Here is a 23,852-nt window from a genome sequence, read left to right on the forward strand (position 1 = left end):
CGATAATTGAATAAACTTGTCAATTATTTCTCAATTTGAAAATTAAAAAAAACACGCCTTCCATTAAGCCTTTCAACAAAAATTAAACTCTTTTAACAACTATTCAACGAGACTAGATGAAGCTTGGTACGCATGAATGACTCGTACAATAACAAAAAAAAATGCTATTAATTCACGGTTCTACGTTGGATAACTAATGCTTTTTTTTCATATTTGTATATCATAAATTTAAGAATGAATAAGATGTATAGAGCTGAAAAGTAGGAGGCGTATATTAGACGTAGATGGGGGCGCGTGTGTCAGGGGCACGGGTGTGCGCGCGCGCCGCTGGCCCTGGCCAGCGCCATCCGCTCGCGCACCACGCTACCAGTCACCCCGCTACCATTCTCGTCGCTTCTATATCTTCGTTCACCTGCTTAAAAATTTGATTAACGTCTCGTCAAATTCACTATGCTATTCCACGAACGAAATTAAATGAAAAAAATAAAAATTTTCAATAAACGTCAACCTGAGGCTGAGGAAGAATGTTCGGCGGGACCGGCAGCGTGAAATGGCCGCCGGGCCGTGGCCGCAAATGTCTATTGTGCAATTCCATTTGAACGATTTTCATGAATTCGATCTGTGCCGCTAACTTCTGAACTTCCTCCTGAAACATTCAAAGTTTACGAATCCATTACAATTTATTAATCCTTGACCCTTTGAATGCTGACCAACGCCAATAGGCGTTTTGCCAACAAGTCCAAACGCCGATAGGCGTTGTATTTTGAAGGTGACCGTGAAAAGTCGAAGTGAAAAAATCGAAAATATTCGTTTATCATGCATACATATGAAAAACGGTTAGTATATATATCAGTGGCGTGCGGTAAAACTCTCTCTCCCCCCCGTCGTACATTCTCACTTAATTTGCGCGAGCAGGATACAACAGTACAAGAGGAACAGGCTTTTCCTCCCGTATCCTGCGCGTGCACATTAAACAAGGCTGTATGACAAAAAGAGAGATAATTTCACCGCATGCCACTGATATATATATATATATATATATATATATATATATATATATATATATATATATATTATATATACATAGTGCCGTTTACCATGCACCCTTTTTTTTGATCTTTCGACTTAAGATCTTTTGATTTTCGATCTTTGCCTTTCGATATTTGCTTTTTCGACTATTTCACTTTCGGTCCCGTGAGGTAGACCCGTATTTTGAGCATGTACAAAGTAAACATGAATACTACTCGCTAAGCCTTTCCAGCAGAGAAATGTTATAATAATAGAAGTGGCTTTAGGCGTTATATTGTTGTCAAGTGACGATTTTCCACAGACATTCCTAAATAATTTTAGCATCAGTCGTATTTGATGCTTGGTGGTCGACGTATGTCCTATAAAAACTTCTCTGGGCAAGGGCAATGGGCAAGGGCATCATTAAAAATTGCATGATGCATTCAAAAACACACAATAAACAACATGGGATACATTTTTATAAGTAAATTGATCATTTAAGTAACATATTATTCAATTAACATCGTACATGAAAGTTTTCATGAAAGTGTCATGGCGACAGTTAGCATTCGGCAATAGCATACGCATATGCGTACAATATTGCGTAGTTATGGAAACGGTACGCGTGTTATTGAAACAAGAAATCTATTCGAAAGGGCGCTTCTATTATTATAACCAGAGATAGGCGCGAAAATGCGATGAAACGGGATCCTATTGTTAATTTTTATTGTTCTCTAGAGAGCAAAAAAAAAAGGTTAACAATAGAAATTAACAAAAGAAACCCATTAATTTTGAGCTGGCGCATCCAAACACCGCTCACTGATTACACAGAGCAACAAAAATCACGTTTTTGAGTTACCAGAGCGGAGACTAACCAATCTTTACTAAGCTTGACCCACTGAATTCGAATATGATGATGATTTTTGTTGGTTAGTGATCGTTTACGAGATACCCCTGTACGTATCAAGCTGAAAATTTATATTTGTATTCTTTATGTACTCACTTAAAGTTGATAAGGTTTTGGTCAAAATTCGTAAACTTCATTTATTTTATTTTGACCTTGTAAATTATTTTTCTTTTCTTAATATTTAATGTGTACAATATTTATAGTGATTTTACTTTTTAACAATTACGATTTAACTTTACAAAAACTGGCAGATGCATCAATGCAAAGTTGAAATTGAAAGCCTGATTAAGTATCTTCTGAAGACTAATCGATTGATATGCGGACTATATATTAATTTTTATATCAATAGTTGCTTAGTTACCTTAAATATTAAAATTTGCTCTAAATTCATTACTATGTAAATCTTACCAAATTAAATAAATTTTTAAATTAAAATAAATCGAATTAATTTTTTAGTATTAAAAATTAATCTTAATCTAAATTCTTTACAAATATTATCGAAACAGTATTACATATGTATATCAAGAGTAAGCATCAATCATTTATACCTTTAATTCATCATTCTCTTGAGCTAAATCGTGTGGAGTCGGCGGTGGAGGCGTGTGCGGATGAAAGCCGATTCCATTCAAAGAAAACGATGCTGAAACTCCTCGAGCTGCTCTACTATCCCATTGGTCTCCAAATCCTCTCCAAACTCGTACCACCTACAAGCATTGCCAATTGAAACAATGTATATTTAACAATTATTTGTCATATACTAAATTCATACCTTAGGACCGAAGACAAGTGCTACTGTAACCGATGTTGAAAGTTGCGTGCGAATGAAACCTAAGAAATACTTCATATCTGGACCGACTTGCGGAAATATGAGTAGACTGCAATGAAAGCATGCTTTATATTAATCTGCAATATGAAAAGAAAATTTATTTATTTGTAAATTATCAATGTAATCCTTACTGGAATGTTAGCATGAGACAGTTAACAACGGCAATGTTGTAGATTGCATAGGATATGAGACGTGCTTCATTGTAAAGAGATTCGGCATGTCTCACTCCATAGCACACTTTGACTCCCCACAATAGGAATGCAAGTTCGCCTTAATGTGAAAATTATAATTTATTACTTTCATCGAGTTATTTATTATTGTTATAGTATTATACATAAATTGATTCTTAATCAGGAATCACACCTATAGCGAGACTGTGATCCCACCAATTGTAAGCACATTGTTTGAATTTGAGACCTTCGCTGTCCGTTATCTGAAAAAAATATCAATGTAGCACAAACGTTCAGCATGAAATAATATGTATACTTGAGATATGTCTTGATTTCGTCAAGTAATATAAGTTTTCTAATAATAAAACATACTCCGAAATCAATCACAATCAATACGAATAAGATAAGATCCTTGGATAAGAGATCATTTTGAAATGTGCTAGTCAGTTTTACTTTGTGAACTTACATCAATAGCATGAGGTGGATCAGAGAGAGTCCACGTTCCTAAATAGACCAAGGCAATAAGCAATACTGGCAACAACCAACGTAGAAGCTGTTGCTCGGTCAACTTGACGGCATGTGCTGATTTTACTCGGTACGTTAATGATACCCTGGAAACAATAAATCAGCATCTTTATTCATAGTGTTGGACCATTGTGGCAATATAGGAGAAAAAAGCAAAAGCAGAAAATATGATAAAAAACAAAAGAAAAGTGATGGATAAAAATGAACATAAGAAAAAAAAAATCAAATTAACAGATAATATATTTACATACATATAATAGTGTTGTATTAGATGAAATATCATCGCATGGGTGTTGGCATATTAAATTATTAAATAAAAAAAAATTAAAAGAAATGTGTCGGTCCTGTGCTCGATCCGCATGTGGTCGAATTTTTTTCAAATACCTTTTAAATATATTTATATTTAATTGTTTAATATGAAAAAAATGGTAAAAACTACCTACCTACCTACATATAAACAATATAAAACACCAATGGAAAAATTAATTAATTAAATAAATGTTCAATAGATGGCACTAAATGCTCAGAAACTTATTTCCCGAGAGGAAACATTGGTAGTAAACAATATATGTATGTACATACATATAAATTTTTTCTTTTGTTATTATATTCGTACATTTTGTTTGCAGTGTTTTAGCTGTGACGTATGTACATACATATGTATGTCAAATTGAAACGAATATAGTGTAAGGTAATTTATAGGCGCGCGCACGCACGTAATGTTAATCGTCATAAAAAGTGCGCGCATTACACGTTCACCAATCGAGCCCGTTCGAAATGATAAATTAAGTATGTGTATGTGTCACCCGTCGCTCAGCCCGACGTCACATGACGTGCCGCGTACCCCCGACTTCCCCCCACTTATCTCAGGTAGACAGACAGACACACACACAGACGGAATAGTGATATTATATACATAATAATAACAACAAAATACAGAATCATAATAATGAATAAGATTCACCTCCAAGTTTTCATGAGCAGAGCTGTGTAAGTGATACAGAAACCCAAGTGGCGGGACCACTTAGTAGCAATACAAGTGTACGTGTCTAGCACAGGAAAAATGGCCGCCATCTACAATGCAACACATTTCATTTTTTAAATTTACATATATAATCATACGGTTCGAAGATGTGAACTATCGCGAACCTCAAGATACATGATGGCACATCCCAGAAGGGTTATTGCTAAAAACACAGGACTGGCGCTACGGAAGACTCGAGCACGCCTGTGTCGGTGAAGGTATCCTGCAAGGAAAGCTGTACACGCCGCACACCATGCTGATATTCCAAGTAGAACACTCCTGAAAGCATTCAAAATGATTATGTAGGATGTTAAAATTTCTTTGTGTCATTCATCTCAATTTTGCATATCTCATTTAACTTTTGTAATGGCTATGTACATAGTTGATAGTATGTCGCCCTCGGGACTAGTAAAGCTTGGGCCTCGATTGTTACATTGTTAAAACTACATAATGGAGTAATTAATTTTTACAATGTGTATATACCTGAATGGCCAGTTGTATGAGGCTCGACAGGGACGAGGGCTGGTGCATGATAAGCATCCTTCAGCGCAAGGTAGACACCTTAGAGCAGACCATCCATCACTTCCATCAGGGTCTATGTGTTCTTGCCATGCCACTGAATATTAAAACGACAAATATACTAAAAAAAACACGTTGATTGTATTTGCATAGATCGATAGAAGCCATACATGTTTTATTGTTGGGTGTGTATAAAATAGTAATACAATGGATGATGGGTCACAATAGATATAATAACTCGTCTATATTTAGATAGATCTATTAATAATAAAACGGTTGAAATGTTACGTAGAGAAGGAAGAAATGGGTGTAATTATTTTTAGGTGTATTATTGAACACCCGCCAAGACAAAGAAAACTCTTCATATTATGATATAATAAAAATTGATGGTTCTTTTTACAGAATTTTAGTCACAAATACTTCAATTTTATCAGCTTATTAGACAGGTGTAAAATTGGATTATCGGTGCACATCTGTTGAATATGATATAATTTTTAATGCTAACTTTTCATAAAACGGAAATAGCGATATAACTTTTCATAGCCATAATATAAACTTTATGTTTTAAAATGGTGGAGGAACTTTCAAGTTTTACAACTAAATGTGCCTGAAATATTTTCATAGTTTACTACCTCTAATTAAATTCGAAAATTGTTTAATGTTTTAATTCTTAAAGTTAGAGAACAGCGAATGTACATATCTCTAAAATATATGTATATGTAGTAACTATCGAGTAATTGAAAAAAAAAAACGATTTCCAATTTTTCAAAAGATAGTAAGTATGCATATGTATTATATTATTATCTCTAATATATAATTTCAAAATATACTTTGTATGTACATACATATGTATGTTAGTTTTGCATGGAAGCATCGAAAACAAATTTAATAAAATAACAAATGAATGTGTACTATAAGTTAACCATGTTTATATTACAATCTAGTGAATAGCCCGATGAAATATCATCGCATGGGTATAAAATTATTATATACCCGTATAAAACTAAAAAAAAAATCCGGAACCGGAACCGTTATTTTCGTAGACTCTCATAGATAGTTTTCAATTCTTTATTTGTAATAATTTTCAATTCTTAAAGTTAACGTTAACAAAATGTAATATTTTCCGATTATACACAAACGGTCATTGACCTCGCAACGTTGAATATTATTATTACACATAACAAATTACGTGCATATACATATGATGTGTATTTACAACACGTATTCTGGGCGAGGATATGGCATGCGACGCGAGCTCGTGAGGGCCATTGCGTTTGGATCGGAGGGTCCGAGGTTCGATTCCCGGCGCCCCGCGGTGAATGAAATCAATTTTTTTCTCGAATATCGTCAAAATATAAATAATTTAAATTATAATTATAATTTAATTGAAAATAAATACATAAAAAATGGTTCAAAACCTCGCTAAATGAAATTATTAAAATTACGTATTTTTATATGGCGAGAAAGAATATTTCAATTAATGTTTAAAAAAAAAGGCGAAATGAAAAATTGGATTTGGCGTGATGTCCGAGACCATTAGCTCAATTTAGACCCATATTCAGGCTATTTGGGGTGATCGGTTCGAGTCGCGACAAATTCGTCTCGTCGAAAAATGAATTAATCGATTTTTATCGATTCGTTCATTATGTTCGGCGAGAGTTAGGACACACACACACATATTACCGTCTTTATATATATGATTATATCACAAATACCGAGCACAGTCCGGTAAAACCACTATAGTATGCTATGTTTTAAGGGGGGAAATAATGAAGTACATATATGACATTCGAATTTCTAAAAACAGTGCAAGATTTTTTTACAATGTTTATAGAATGTGTGTACATATAGATATGAGCCGTTATCTTTGAAAATGGCGAAGTCAAATTTTCAGATCCGAAAACATTTTTTCTGTTTGACTTAATTCACAAATTGTTATCATTTCTTTTAATTCGATATGTCCAGAAACTTGCAAAAGCAGAATAAACGTATTACAAGCCACCAGTATTTTTAAATATAGTAAAACGTAAAATATTAATTTTAATGTTTTGCGAGATATTTCTCGTAATGAAGAAATGTGGACTTGCACGAATTCCAAATATAACGGCTCATATGTGAGAAAAAACAGTATAGCTATAATAAATAAACATAGCTTACCTTCTACCAAGGATCCATTAAACCCGTCAGGGTGTGTGGGAGAATAAAATCCTTGACGGCAGCGGCAAACGTAAGCTCCTCTGGCCCAACCACCCCCTGCACCCGCACCTCCTCCTGCACCCTTTCCTGCCCGATATTCGCACTGGAAAAGGTTAAAAAATTACTTAACTTCGAATTAAATTGACGTTCCAACACATTTTATCGAAGTTAACCTGAAGATGGACTAATTTTCTATTAAGTTTGATGATAATTTACCAAAATATAAGTGATTATAATTTAAGTTTCAGTCCAAACTGACGTAGATTTATTTTAACAGTTGCAGTATATATGTATGTAGGTCGTAACACTAAACATATTATGCGTTTATATCTTCTTCTTCTTTCTCGTTTGCTCAATGCTGAGCGTCGTGGTCATTAATGTCATCTTGGATTTACTGGATGTTCTACCTCCGCTCCTCCCGGTTCTGTACCAAGTTAAAGTCATCGTTAAGGGACGATCCCGCCAGTTCTTTGATTTGGTCAGATCATCTTTTGGGAGAACATCGTCTCGCTCGCCTTACCTCGAGCGTTCCGGTGACTACCAGCCTCTTCAGACTTCTACTCTTCCTGGCTAAAGTAGGAAATAATCCTTTTCGTATATGTTGTAGATAGTCTCTCTGAGACTGCCAGCTCTTTGTGGATAGAGATGTCCGTACGTCTTGAAATCCATGGTATACACAGCATCTGTCTCCAATACCACACTTCGAATGCATCTACAAAGAATGTCCCTTTCTCTTTTTTTCGACTCCATATAAAGCGAGTACTAGAGATTGCACTAGACGGATTTTCGTTATTTTCATAATATGTAGAGCGGTTCTTCCACATTTTTACGAGACTGATCATCCCCGTTTTCGCCATTCCTACTCTTCTGCAGTTTTTCAATTGGCATCTTCCTTCTCCCGAGATCAGTGCCGGCTTTACACCCTATGGCGCCCTTGGGCAATTTTTTTAAACGCCCCTAGAAAATTAAAAAAATGGGTTACCATCCTCTTTTTCCGGGTTCGGGACCGGCAGCGAAATGGTTAAAATGATTTCCCAATCCCAGGTGGTGTTAAAAATGAATAAATAAAATAATAATTCAGAAGTGAACTTTCCGAGCTTTTCTTTCAGCAAAATCTATAATTAAAGCTGAAAAAACCAGGTTTTTAAAATCAATTTCCGTAGATAGTGTCAGCAATATTCGCATAGCAACTCAAATGGTTGGATACAATTCTTATAAATCATGCTGTTTTATAAAATTTAATACAATGAGTGGATTAATTTTACCTTGAGCTTTATTTGAAAAAAAAAGGATTTTATTAATCGCTAAGTTCATTAATAATAATAGATTTTTAATCCACGGTGAGCTTAATTTGAAGATCGGCTCTTTCCGGTAGATTGTTTACAAAATACACGAAACCCCCACGTCTCTGAATATTTGTTCAACTGTTCGAATCTTTCTTTCATTGACACTAATGTTATATCTAAGAATTACAAATTAATTTCACTGAAAAAGAATATCCTACCAAACAATTAATGAAAAAAGAAAGCTGAAATCTTTTAATTGTTCCGTTAATTTGGTTGCTTCATTAGCTACACCTAGATCCTTTCTTTTAGTTTCAGAAATAGTAATTAAAGCATCATGATGTCAACAATTTGATAACGAACTGCTTTGAAACTTGCTATTTTCGTTTCCCATCGTGTGGCAGATAAGAAGGAATTATTTATGGAAAATAATTGCACGCGAATCAGTTAGAATCTTCCAGCGATATATTAAAGCTGAATATAGTGTAAACATGCTTGCACTTTAGAAAGTAGAGGCAGGCCCCTTTGGCCCTCTAATTTAAAGTTTTGTAGGGCCTTTGGCGCTCTAATTTTAAATTTTAAAGCGGCTTGGGCGCATCGAGAGACGCCCTAACTTACTCGGTGCTCTCGGGCGCCACCCGACCCAGCCCCCCCCCTAAAACCGGCACTGTCCGAGATCAAGGCCTCTATGTATGTAGGTAGATAAAGTCATCGACTCCTTTAGACTTTTTATTTATATATAAATTTTACTTGCCGTATTATTTATATATAAATTACGCGTTTATATCTATTTTTATAATCGAAGATAAAAATGATAATTAGCCAAAATTGTAAGTTCAGGAAATTGTGTACGCTTTAATAAATTAATTAAAATTTAATTCGACGATCTACGCCAATGTACATACGTATATGTATGTATGTACGTAAATTGGTCATTGTGTAAAGTTTGTAAATTGGTACCTAAACGGTGGAATCGTTTACTTTGTCAGGGGTCTTATGGTCCGTACGCACCAAACCAACGACGATTTTGGGCCAACTTTTAAAACCAGTAGCGTACAAAATATCGAAATAAAAATTAAATAAAAAAATTGAAATTAAATATCAAAATTAAGCTAACGAGCGAGATTGAGCTAAAATTAGATCATCGTTGATGTTTTGAATTACAACAATGTTTTGAATTACGACAAAACGCATTACAACCAGAGAAATATTATAATTACGAGCGAAAAAAACCTTGTTATTGTTTCTTATAAGTCGTCACGATACACTACTGTGTTTCCCCCTTCGGAAATATTTAACCAACGAAGATTTTGGGCCAACTTTTAAAACCAGTAGCGTACAAAATATCGAAATAAAAATGAAATAAAAAAATTGAAATCAAATATCAAAATTAAGCTAACGAGCGAGATTGAGCTAAAATTAGATAATCGTTGATGTTTTGAATTACAACGATATTTTTTTAATTTTTTATTTATTTATTTAACATATTAGCCACAGTGACATTACAGAGATCTCCAACGCGTCGCTGTGGCCGGTCATTCAGTAATAATAACATGATAACAGTAATAATAACTTATAATAATAACAATATTAACACAACATCATTAAAATCATAAAATCATAAAAAAAAGAAAAAACATAGATAAAGTAATAACAATCATTAATATTTATAATAGGCAAAATCAACCACTGGCATTCCTCAACAACCACTCAACCAGATTAGTATATTTTATATTGAAGAGGTCAATTTCACCAGAAATCCTGTTAAGCAGATATATCGCTCTAGATATAGGAGCCGTTGACAACATATTTGTGCGAGCCACAGGAGGAACAAACAAATCACGATTTCTCAAGTCTCTGAATTTACAAGGTGCATTAAACCTAAATTCCTTTAGAACCTGAGGATTGTGTATTATCCCATTCAACAGCTTAAAAAAGTGTCTTCCCAGTAACATATTCCGACGAGACTCCAATGAGTTGAAACCTAACGCCCCTAATAGGAATGCACTAGGATATAGCCAAGGATAATAACCATACTGTTTCAAATAAAGATATCTGAGAAACCGTTTTTGGATTCTCTCAATCTTCAATGAATGAGTTATATGGGTAGGATTCCATATAATAGAAGAAAATTCTAGAATACTACGTACTAAAGATTCATAAAGAATTTTAAGCACCAACGTACTCTGGAAAGGTTTGCTAACTCTTAGTAAGAATCCCAGCATTTTTGTTGCACGCAAACAAATATTGTCTATGTGTCGTTTAAATTGAAAATTATTCGAGAACAAGACCCCCAAATCACAATATTCATCTACAAACTTTAATTCAACACCACTTAGGCGATATGGATAAATCAAGCGATTTGAAGATCTTGTCACATTGAGAACACAGCATTTTTGAATGCTAAAAAATAATTTATTATCGACAGACCAACTTGACAGCGCATCTAAGTCCAATTGGAGAAGGGCTGCGTCACTATGAGACTTAACTGTCTTAAAAAGCTTAAGGTCATCGGCGAATAAAAGATAGTCTGAATACTTAATTATTTTTGAGATGTCATTAATGTAAATTAAAAAGAATCATGCACAGAGTCGTCAAGCCAGGTTTCCGTTAGTACCAGGATGTCAGCACATTGAATAGCCGAGTTAGAACCTAATTCATCCAGTTTAGATTTAAGGCCTCGTACATTTTGATAGAAAATGCTTATATTATGCATTACAACCAGAGAAATATTATAATTACGAGCGAAAAAAACCTTGTTATTGTTTCTTATAAGTCGTCACGATACACCAATGTGTTTCGCCGTCGATGAAATATTTAACAAAAAAAATGTCGGTGATTTGTCAAAGGGCTTTTTTTTCTTTCGTCGAAATAAAATTAATAATCACACATTATCCGATAAATTTTACCTCTGAGATGGATTTAATTATTTGATTTATTTCGACGAGAGAAACAATTGAAGACATTATCCGATAAAATTTACCTCTGAAATGATTTAATTAATTGATTTATTTCGACGAGAGAAACAATTGAAGACAAAAAAATTTCCTTTGATAAAACCGACAACGTCTCGGGTTGAAAACAATAACTCGGTCACCCATACTAACACATGATATATGCTCAGTAACAGCGCATTACGGGGAAGTAAAAATAATAATTCTTTGATTTTTTTTTCGAACTTAGTGCGTATCTACGTAAGTCAAAACATCTTCGACAAACAAAAGTCGAGGATTATCTGTATGTGATTGTTGATGATCTAATTTTAGGTCAATCTCGAAAATTTATTTAAATTGGGCATGTTCTGTTTTAACTTTCAATATTTTATTTTAATTTTAATATATTGATTATAATTTTATTTTGATATTTGAATTTAATTTTAATATAATAATAATATTTTTAATTTTGATATTTAATTTCAATTTTTAAATTTAATTTTTATTTCGATATTTTGTACGCTACTGGTTTAATCCTGCTGGTTAAATCGTTGGACCAAATTCGTCGTTGGTTTGGTCCGTACGCAGCATTAAACAAAGGCTAACTACTTTTCATCGAATATTAGGGTTCCAGGAAGGTCATGTTAAATTTTATCAGAAGGGACAGCTGACTTAACACTTCTTAATTATTCAATTAGTTTGTGGATTTAGCGGTTTGTAATTCAACGAATCAATTTATAAATTAATGCATAGTCAAAATCAACTGAAAAGTAAAAGCGAAATATGAAATTCGCCAGTTGCCTTGCTTCAAAATATGTATTTACACTGCCTTTAAAATATCAGGACTTGAAATGGAAATATTCACGAATGGAAGCGCTCGATAATTTTTAAAACACGATTTAAATTTTTTTATTGTACCTATTATAATCTAATACATATATAATTTCGAAAGAAACTTTGTATATAACTATTGTTGGTTCGACGAAAAAAAAACGAATATTCAAATAAATTGAAATAAAATAAAACTATTAAAATAAATTTAATAAAATGTTTACTATTAGATTGGCCATGTTTAAGCGGTTTATATTACAAATACCGAGCGAGGCCGGTTAAAAACACTAGTAAATTATATGCATATGCACATATTAGAGCCGGTATTAGACATTTTGGGTAAAAGTAAAAATTTGCGCCCCTATCTAATATTATTTATTTTCAATTTTTTATATTCAACTATTGTTTTATCAGTAATAAAATATTATTCTTATTTAATCCGTTCAATTTAAAACATTGAGAAAGCCTGGTATATACCTATAATATGAGCTTAATGGGTCACTGTTCGAAGAAGAGTATCTTCAATATTTATTTTATTACATTTTATACCAGGAAGGCCTCAAAGGTAAACCCCAATGCGCCTTCCTGACCAATTACAAACAATACAGCATTTTTAGAATACAAGTCGCTGAATTACGAGACATTGAAAACTCGCAAATTAACGAGACATGTACATATTTAAATATTATGTGTATTCATAAGATTGAAATATTTGTATCTGAGGAGTCAGGGTTTCTCAAATTAATCATTACTGATTTACATATATGACACGTTCGCTAAAGTCAAGTTTTCTCATTATGGGGACATACAAGACTGAACGACTTTTAACTTTTTAATATAATGAATTATCAGTAGCATATATCTTATGAGTATACTATTACCGATTTGCAGTGAACTAGAGCATTATTGACAGCACATTAATGTTCTTGACTTACTAAACGTTTAGATTTAAAATCCGATGAATCGATTACCATAATATTTATGTATATATTATTTTAATTACTGTGGTCCTTGTTTAGCAGCGTTCAATACAAAAATGTAACTTTAAAAAGTAGAACTCACCTGTGTTGTAAGATTCGAGCACTTATGTGAACCATGGAAGACCAATATTTGATTATCGTCAACCGTTGAATTAGACGCTTCGCACTGGTTGACTTCTAAACTCGACAGATCCAAATCGAGTGATAGCACGACGTTATTTCCACTGAAAAATTATATCGTTTTCAATTTAAAATATTTTGAATTTCCAGTGATTCGTTTTGAGAAATTCAACTTACCTTTCAGTGGATGCTGGGATGATGACACTGTATGAAAGCAGCCAACGACTTGCTGCACAACTGTAATAAGGAACACTCCAGTGCGAATGGTACCCCGATGGAGGATCTTCAGTTAGGTTACTCAACATTGACGGCAACCTTCAGATTAATACAAAAGATTAAAAACGGAAATGAATTCAATGAAGCCTCCATACAATAAAAATGTGAGATTTGTAATATAATCTATATACGAATGGACATATTTATGTAGACATTTGAATCATGAATGACCCATGTACAAGCGTATACAACTTGGTTGAATGGTCACTGATTGGAGGAATTCATTGTCTGAGGTTGCGTTGAATATTCTAAGAACTTCCTCAGGGACAGACTGGACCATCGGGAGCTTAGTTACGTATACATGTGTGTATATAGTTTCGTTTTGTATCGTATGACAACTGTGTCAGATGTACACATGTGTACATATTAGCGATTCTATGTACATATAATATTATACTCATACACAAGGGCGGATCGTGACTTTAAAAACAGGTGGGGCACGAGAAGGCTCCTACATATTTAGTTTTTCCAAAAAAATCAACTTAACACTTTACTGTCCGCTCACGCGTATATGCGTGAATAAAAACTTTGAGTAAAAGTCCGCTCACGCGTATATGCGCGAATAAAAACTTTGCGTAAACGTCCGCTCACGCGTATATACGTGAATAAAATTAGCTTGCACTTTGTGTACATACACGCACACAAAAGCAAATTCCCATACATATATGTATGCATACATATCTATGTATTTATTTTAACGCCGAGATGATCTCATCATCGGTTAAAGGTCATCTGAAAATCTTGATTTACTTTTTTTATATAATAGAATTTTTGAATTGAGAAAAAAAATTAAAAATATTCTCATCATCTTAACGATATAATTAATTGCAAAATTTAAAATCCAATAATTTTTTGTACCAGGGTAACCATCCTTTTTTTATAGAAAAAAATTTTTGAAGTGGGAAAAAAAATCTTAAAATATAGCATCGTCTTTTAGCTATAAATAATTGTAAAAATTAAAATAAAATAATTTTTTGGACTGGGGTGACCAACCTTTTTTTTTACAACAAAATCAGATGAAGTCAGAAAAAATATTAAAATCATTTTTGGGCTATAAATGATTGAAAAAATTCAAATATAATAATATTTTGACTAGGGTAACCAGCCTTTTTTTATTCAAAAAATTTCTTCAAGTTGAAAATAAAATTTTAAAATATTCCTATAGTTTTTATACTATAAATGATGACAAAATTTAAAATAAAATAGTTTTTTGGAGTAGGGTAACCAAACTTTTTATATAACATTTTTTTTAAAGCTAGAAAACATCTAAAAATATTACCATCATCTCTGTGATATAAATTATTGCAAAATTAAAAATATGATAATTTTTTGACTAGGGTAACCAGGCTTTTTATACAAAAACTTTTTTCGAGTTAGAAATAAAATTTAAAAGTCTTAATGCTATAAATATTGCAAGCTTAAAATATTACTTTTGAGACAGGGCTTACCAATCTTTTCATACAACAATTTTTAATGTGAAAAAATAATCAATATAATATGTAAGTAATGTTTAATGACAATTTATTATTATTTTAATTTAAAAAATAAATAAACTTAATTTAAATTTTAAAATTTGTATATCGTTGTTAAAAAATTATTTTTAAAAAATTTGAATATTTAATAATTTTAAAATAAAATTAGATCAAATCAAGATACAGTTAATAATGTATGTATGTTTAACTTTAAGCGAGAAAAAATCCAAAAATATTCCCATCGTTTAAATGCTTTCAATTATTCTAAAATTTAAAATAAAATACTATAATTTTTTGACTACAGTAACCAGCCTTTTTTATACAACAAAAAAAAAAATTAAAATATTCCCACCGTTCTTATACAAAATTTAAAATAAAATAGATTTTCAAAATAAATTAGTTTATTTTGCCAATTAAAAAAATTCGTTGTATAAAAAAAGGCTGGTTACCCTAATAAAATTTATAGTATATTAAATTTTAATCATAAAGATGATGGGAATATTTTGAGATGTTTTCTGACTTAAAAAAAATTGTTGTATAACAAGGTTGGTTGCCCTAGTCTATTTTATTTTAAATTTTGCATAGGGACGATGGGAATATTTTTCGATTTTAATCTCACTGCAAACATTTTGCTGTATAAAAAAGCCTGGTTACCCTAATTAAAATTTATAGTATTTTAAATTTTAATCATAAAGAAGATAGGAATATTTGTAGATGTTTTCTCGCTTAAAAAAAAATGTTGTATAAAAAGGATGGTTACCTTAGTCCAAAAAATTATTTTATTTTAAATTTTGTCATCATTCATAGGCCATAGCATAAAAACAATGAGAATATTTTTAGATTTTATTTACAACTTGAAAATATTGTTGCGCAGGGGTGGGTGGAGGATCTAAGTAAAAGGCCAAAGTCGTTTCACAGCATTTATTGGTGATTAAGGAGATACACGCACTGGCAGTGCTCCGTCCAGAATGTCTTGATATCGCCTTATAAAGGATAGGTCTCTCAGGGCATCTTCAACGTCCGATTTGCTTGCCTATTGTTATGGTCACGTACTAGATGTCCCACGCTACCGCTGTGGGTTCTGAGAACTCTACCGGAATGCGACCCCGAGTTAACGCTACTCCCGCTAAGTGCATTCGGGGGAGATAATCCTCGAAACCAATTATAACAGTCACACAGTCTCTGGGATGCTATTCGGCCTAATCCGATTGCACTTACTCGGCCTAATCCGAGTGTACGTAACAATATTTTTTGTATACAAAAAGGCTGGTTACCCTAGTCAATATTTAATCATATTTTAAATATTGCAACTTCTTCAGTAGGATTCATCATTGGTGAGTATGAATGTAAGTAATTAAAAATATGGTTTGTACATTCAACCAGCTCACTCACTTCTGGGGTATGCTGGTATTACTTCTGGGGTATGGTCGATGCTGGTGTTGTCTAACACTAACCATACTTTTTAAAGATTAATACTTAATCTTTGAGAAAAACCGAGTTTAACATTATTATTTTGACATCTTGGTCTTGAACTTTCACAATTTACAAAAAAAAATAAAATGTCGTCTCGTAATTATTAATGGCTAAAGAGTATTTTTTAAATAAAAAAGTTAGAGAATCACCGAATCAAAATTGTTAATGTATTTACATAAAAAATACAGTTTGAGAATAATTCTTGAAAAATAAATTTTATGACCTCTTAAAAATAGTTGCCTTTTTGAAAACCAAAATATCGCTTTACAAAAATGCAAGTTAAAGAAACACTGGATCTTTAAAAAATTTAAAACACAGATGATACTGTTCTCAAGGATTCACTAGTTGATTTGGGATACTAAAAAAATATACTTTTACTTTACAGTTAATTTAAATTAAACCAAAATATCCTATTTAAACATTATCCTAAGCAACTATTATTCCGAAGTAATTACAAATTGTCTCATTTTCAAATGTGTGAAAAATGTTTTTATTCTTCACATTTTTGGAATTTTGATTTACCATGGTCTGTCTATTACTGTCCACTACTACAAACTTCAGTTTTATGCTATTTTTATATTCATAGGCTATTCGGATGACATTTACGTAATTTATTATTTTTTAACATTAATTCGCGTACTCCAGTTTAAAATCCCTGGTTTTAATTTTTAGATGTTTGCAGAGTGATATAATGAACACTGTTTCAAAATATCACTACAGTACGATCATTATTCTAGAAGTAATCAAATGCACAAAAAAGGCTTTTTTTCTATTGAAACTGAAATCGGCCCGGATTCTGGTGAAAATGGTCGCGCACATTTCCGGACATGGGTGAAAACAATCCACGCGTCAAAGCGGGCGGTAAGGTGTTAATATATTTTTAGTAACATTTTATGCAAGGAAATAAACTTTTTTTGAGCAAATTATCGACTTCATTACGTATTCTGAAATAGCAAAAATGTGATTAATACAAATTATTTTATGTTTAAATTGTTGGCAAAAGTCAGAATTCTCGACAGGGCGGACCCTCTAGGCTCGGAAGCGAGGCTCGGTCGACCCGCTCTTTCCTGTGAATGGCTACTCTTTGCGATGCCAATAGTATTGCCGTGCCCTGAATTAACTCGACTTTTACCTGATGAAATACTCTGACATATATTGCCTGGTTCGCATATAATTTCGGACGGTTGGGCAGCGTACGGAAATATTCCACATATTGTGAATGGAATATACACGCATATCTCATATATAATATACACTCAAAAGTATGGTACGGGACACGCTCGTGGTTTACAGCTGTGATGGGTGTATCTTCATATCATTGTTTATTCGTACGATCTTATTATTTCGACAAGTTTCTCATATATTTATTCAAATATGGGAATCACCCTTATCGATTACTGTCATGCCTATGCTAACACCAGGATAAAATATCACCGCGTGCCACGTACCACTCTGTGTGTCTGCACCTTAAGGGCCGGGCCGCACCGTGCAACTTTGTCGGCCGACTAGTTGCGCGACACGAAAAAATGTATGGAAATGTGTGCGACAAACAAGTTTACGGGTGTGGCATGTCCCATCTACCTGCATGCAATGGTCTGGTCGCCCTCAACCAAGTCACTCGCAAGTCGCACGGTGCGACCCGGCCCTTAGCCATCTGAACGATGCATCCAGAACAGTAAAAACTCAAGGCCCTTATAATTAGGTCGAAATCGAAATCGGCCAAATAAATTAAAAATGAATTAAAGTGATCCTTGCCCTGTTAAGACTACGATTCATCATTAAATTCTTAAGATTTTGGTGATTTGGTTGCTTCCTACTGCCAGGGAACTCTATGTATGTACATACTTATGTGTGTGTGTGTGTGTACTCACCAAGGTAATTCTGGTTGAGGGTAAGCTTCGGCAACATCAACATCCTCGTTGGAAGTGGGACGAGATATAACAAAAGCCCTCGCCGTTATGGCCCTCTCTACCTCTTTGTCCAAACTGCGTGCTATCATGTCTAATATATCTGAAAATTAATTCGACAAAGCGTCATCAAAGTTTTAACGAGCCAGCGCTTCGTTTACGACCCAACAGGGAAATAAAACATTCCGCACTAGTTAAAATGATAGAAATTATTATAGCATTGCGAACTATTCAAAATTGAATTGGATAGAGATTTTGACGTTTCGAACTAATTTTCATGTTTTCCACCAAAAATCTAGTTCCTAATCATAAGCGGACTACATTTTAAACGAATATTTTATAATTTTCCGTTACTAATAATTTCTATTATTTATAAACGGCAGAAATAAATTATTACGATTACGAACATCAATCGTAATTTTGGTAAATTTTGAAAATAAATTCACTTTTGATGACACTTCAAATATATGTATGTATGTTTATATATTTGTGTGTGTAGGATATACAAATATACATATGTATATATATTTGTGTGTGTATATACAAATATACATACATATGTATGTGTATGATAAATTCAATCAATTGACGCGTAGTATCCCTATTCCAATTAGTCGACTAATTGCGTGTCGCGTAATAAATTTTTTACTTTAAAAAATACAGTAAGTATGTATATAATATAAATAAAAATACAGTATGTATGTATATAATAATTATTTCTGTTGAAATTTCTCATTGTTCTTAAAAAGCTCCAAGCCAATGCTAGTCTAGTCTAGTGTTAAGTAAGGTTCGGCGCGACCCAGTGCTATTTGGACAAAAATAGATTCATCATTGTCTATTATGTCATCAATGGCCAACCTTTTTTTTTGCTCTCTAGCTTTTTATTTCATTGTAATAGACATTGCGCAGCCCATTTTTTGTCCAAATAGCACTGCGTCGCGCCGATCTCTAATGATGAGTAGAGGTAGGACCGGAAGCGTGCTTTTTCCAGGAAACGGGGCATTTTGGGTCTATTTTTCAGGAACCAGGGCAAACTACAAAGCTAGAGTGCAAAAAAAGGTTCATCATAAAAATGAACAATGAACAAAGAACGGCGCAACTTGGTCCGCTCTTTAGTGATAAGTAAACTTCAGCTACTCTTTAAGGAGCGATTTCCAAACTGGGAGGCGCGATTAAGGCACTAGAAGTTACTTTATAACGTATAATAAAACAACATTACAATCTGTTCCTGAAAAGCACGTAATTTTTGACGAGTTTATTAATAATGAAGACATTGACGGTAATACAAGTAAAGATATACATATATGTATGTATATAAATATAGAAATATAAGCGACAGGGAACAAAGGAGTAGAATTAAAATACGACGGATCATATTTAAAAGTGTTATTATAGACTTGTAAATATGCCCGGTGGAATATCATCGCTTGGGCATAAAATTTTTCAGTAAAAAAATAATATTAAAAGTAACCGGAATATAAATTAAAATCGGGAATCGGAACTGAAATCGAAATCGGAAAATGGTACCGGGAATCGAAATTGAAATAGGAATCCGGAACCAGAACTGAAAAAGGAATGAAAATTCAGAACTGAAATCGAAATCGAGACCCGGAAATGCAACAGGAATCCGGAACCGGAATCGAATTCCTGTTGTTCGATCGAACGCAAATATTTGATCATTTTTTTACATCGTCGTACTATTTTTCAAATTCCTTTAAAACAGAATTAATTTAACTCATATATTTTAGTGTTTAAAATGGGAAAAATGATTCAAAACTTCGCTAAATAATTCATGTGTAAGGTCGAAGACGTCGTAAAGCCGCTATATTCCAATTTTTAATTTAATGCATACAAAAGTTTAGCTATATCGATGGCTTGGAAAAACCAATGTATTTGCTCTGTAAGAAAGATGTGGTTGCATATACATAGTATGAGACCAAGTAAATTAAGAATTTTTTTTTATGAAAATTAGATCGATTTAATAAATAGAAACAAGCGATCAAGAAAATAGTTTCTGTTCCTTTAAATGCATTGCTAGCATCATTTAAAGTTACAGAATTGCAAAATGTAAAAAGACCACATGCAATATGAGAGACACTAGTTTTGCTGGCAGGATTGATTTGGTTGAAATAATATTCAGCGAAGTTACGACAAATACCGCTTGTTAATAATGCAGTTGGAAGAAGAAATATTGTTCTGTCAATTATATTTGTATTAATATATTTTCATGACATAAAAATATGTTTGTATGATTTTATGAAATAAAGAGGGAGAGGGGGGAGGAAGCCCCAAGATAAGATATTTTTCAAAAGTTTGTAAAAATAATTTTGGAAACCACTGTTTTAGGGCAATTGTAGATAGCAATAGATCGTTCCATTATTGTTCAAAGCTTATAAAAACATGTTTTTTCTAAGAAGCTAACAATCTTAGTACATACATTATCAAGAAATCGTATTAAATTTTATATGAAACTTAAAACTTGGCTAACATGCCTTGAAAATATAATTTATTAAAACCGTACAATGAAAGTGCTTTTTTTGTGAAATATGATGGTTATTATATTTTTCGTATAGTCAATTTAAATTCACAATGAATCGCACAAACGCTCACTTTTTCATTTTCACAGTAAAAGCGTGCTAAACGAATTTTTCCCCTCCACCCCTTCCCCTTTAAGGTAAAATTTTCCCGCGTGGAAAAAAACGCTTTCAACCCTAATGAATTTCCCTTTATTTTCCACATTCAAATACGCAAAACACAATAACGGGTCGTTTTTGGCCACAAAGCGATTTTCATTTATCACGGCTTACGGCCTTGAGAGACCCAATTGATGACTCGATTGAAAATGTAAAATAAAACGCACAATAAAGGGTTAACATTAATACAACAATGATGATTCTGTAGAATCTTATGTGAGACTTGACGGAAAAAGAAATTCCTCGCGTGCCAACTACACGAATACCCCGAATTCATTGTTTGCACATTCCCTTTCTATGTACGTACAACACAAAGAGAAATCCCTGTTCAAATATTTATTTATTCGCTCAAATCAACCGAACATAATCGACCCGAGTCAACGTTTAACGTTGGTAAATAAATAAATAAATAAGCAAATAAATAAAGAATCTGATAATAGGCGAATTCGAATTGATATTTTATACTGCTGCTACTTTTTACTTTATTTACAACATAAATATGTATGTACATATGTAAATATATGTATATACAAATAAATTAAGTGACCTATTAAATCAGGATGAAGTGCATGTGAACGAATGAATGCCGTTTTTAAATCAAAAATGCCATTTTGCTGGAAGGAAAAATATCTTCGATCAATGCGTTTTTTCAGTGAAGAGGTAACAAGGAAAGACAGGAAGCGGAATTCATGGGTGGGAAGTATGACAAGGGTAGTGGATATAGTGGATATAATGAAGAAATTGAAATGGCAATGGGCCGGTCACTAAGCTAGAAGAATGGACGAAAGGTGGAAAAAATAAGTGCTAGAATGATACCGAGAGAATATAAAAGGGTAAAAGGAATACCACAAGGAAGATGGGTAGACGAAATTAGGAAAATGTGTGGGGTGAGATTGGGGAATGCAATTCTGATAGTACCAATATCGGTAGTACCGGAATCGGCCTTCGATGCTACCGGTATTAAAAAAGGAATACCGGTAGTATCGCTTTTATTCAAATCCGTATATTTAGTTAGTTGAAAACAAAATCCCCATGGTTAAAAACTACGAAAACAACGGATCCGTATGTTGTTCCAAAGCAAGTATAAGTGGAGAAAGCAACAAAGTAAATAAAAGTTTTTAAAAATTCTCATTGTGAGGTATTAAATGTGTTGTTATCGGCGTGGGACTTTAATGTAAAATAAATGTATGCAGTATTTACTGGGAACTTCAAGCGACCACAGCAGTCAGTTCCACCAATACGCAACCCAAATGGCGGATGGGGAAGAAATGACGATGAAAAAGCCGAAATTTATGCAGAATTTCTTCAGGATGTATTTAAACCCAATGAAGCAGAAGATGGATCCGAAGAAAAGATAGATAACTTTTTAAAAACAGATTTTCAGATGTGTAAACCCATAAAGAGCATAACACCTAAAGAGATTATGAAACACATAATAATGCTAAATCCTAAACAAGCTCCCGGATTTGATCTAATCACTGCGGTAATTTTAAAAGAACTACCGAGGAAGGGAATCGTGTTATTAACTATGCTGTTCAACAGTATTTTAAGAACATCATATTTCCCAGCGCTCTGAAAAGTGTCTCAAATCATGATGATACCTAAGCCCGGAAAACCCCCAAACGAAGTATCCTCTTATAGACCGATTAGCTTACTGACCTTGAACTCAAAACTATTTGAGAAGATACTACTGAGTAAAATCCTACCTGTAGTGACGGAGGAAGGAATAATTCCAGAACACTAATTTGGGTTCAGAGCAAACCACTCCACAATCGAGCAGGTCCATAGAGTGGTCCAAAAAATCAGACAAACTCTGGAAGATAGAGAATACTGCTCTGCAGCCATACAACAGGCATTTGACAGAGTCTGGCACAAGGAGTTGCTATATATGGTCAAAAAGGAGCTCCACACACTCTATACACAATTATTAAATCATATATCGAGGACAGAATATTCCAAGTGAGACAAGGCGAGGCGTTTTCAAAGCTATACAAAATCAGAGCGGGAGTACCACAGGGATCAATTTTGGGACCAATATTATACACGATCTACACAGCAGACATCCCAACACCAAACAAAAATGTCACAGTAGCAACGTACGCCGATGACACAGCATTCCTAACAAGTAGTAGCGACCCCACGCTCGCATCGGAAGTGCTTCAGGATCAATTAAATGGCTTCCAAGAGTGGATGAAAAAATGGCGAGTGAAGGCTAGCACTGGCAAATCTGTTCATGTCACATTCACACTTCGACGAGGGAACTGCCCAGTAGTCAGACTGAAAAACGATGAACTGACTGAAAGCACCGCAGCAAAATACCTGGGTTTCACCATTGACAGGAGACTGACATGGAAAGATCACATCAAATTAAAAGACAGGAACTCACCCAGCAGCTACACAAAATGAATATAGGAAGAAAATCCAGTCTAACATTAGAGAATACAATTTTGGTATACAAGTCAATCCTAAAGCCAGTCTGGACATATGGTATCCAACTATGGGGAACGAGTAGTAACTCTAACGTGGAAATCTTACAACGATTCCAAAATAAAGCCCTTAGAATAATAACAAATGCCCCATGGTTTGCGAGAAACACTGAAATTCATCAACATGTATCTATACCAACAATTAAAACGGAAATAGAAAGTTATACAAAAAACTACAAGCGTAGACTCGAAACCCACTCAAACGAGCTGGCAAAAGCTCTTA

General features: G+C 33.5%; 1 protein-coding gene across 1 annotated transcript; it reads right to left on the reverse strand.

Moving 5' to 3' along the window:
* Positions 1-493: 493 nt before the first annotated feature.
* Positions 494-18,542, reverse strand: LOC143921608 (putative G-protein coupled receptor CG31760). Its single transcript, XM_077444959.1, has 13 exons — positions 18,415-18,542; positions 13,500-13,637; positions 13,285-13,426; positions 7,137-7,278; positions 4,944-5,076; positions 4,586-4,739; positions 4,401-4,510; positions 3,378-3,522; positions 3,105-3,174; positions 2,873-3,011; positions 2,685-2,790; positions 2,464-2,619; positions 494-646 (listed from the first exon to the last, which is right to left on the reverse strand). Exons 1-13 carry the CDS (start codon positions 18,540-18,542, stop codon positions 494-496), a joined length of 1,716 nt encoding a protein of 571 aa, XP_077301085.1.
* Between the last annotated feature and the right edge of the window lie 5,310 nt (positions 18,543-23,852).

This window comes from Arctopsyche grandis, chromosome 13 (assembly GCF_051622035.1).
Source record: "Arctopsyche grandis isolate Sample6627 chromosome 13, ASM5162203v2, whole genome shotgun sequence".
Taxonomy (NCBI): Eukaryota; Metazoa; Arthropoda; class Insecta; order Trichoptera; family Hydropsychidae; genus Arctopsyche; species Arctopsyche grandis.

Coding starts and splice junctions, on each gene's coding strand:
- LOC143921608 (XM_077444959.1), bottom strand. CDS start 18,542: ATGATAGCACGCAGTTTGGACAAAGAGGTAGAGAGGGCCATAACGGCG. Junction 3,012..3,104: donor GGATCACAGTCTCGCTATAG/GTGTGATTCCTG, acceptor TTTCACATTAAG/GCGAACTTGCATTCCTATTG. Junction 2,791..2,872: donor TGTCTCATGCTAACATTCCA/GTAAGGATTACA, acceptor CTTTCATTGCAG/TCTACTCATATTTCCGCAAG.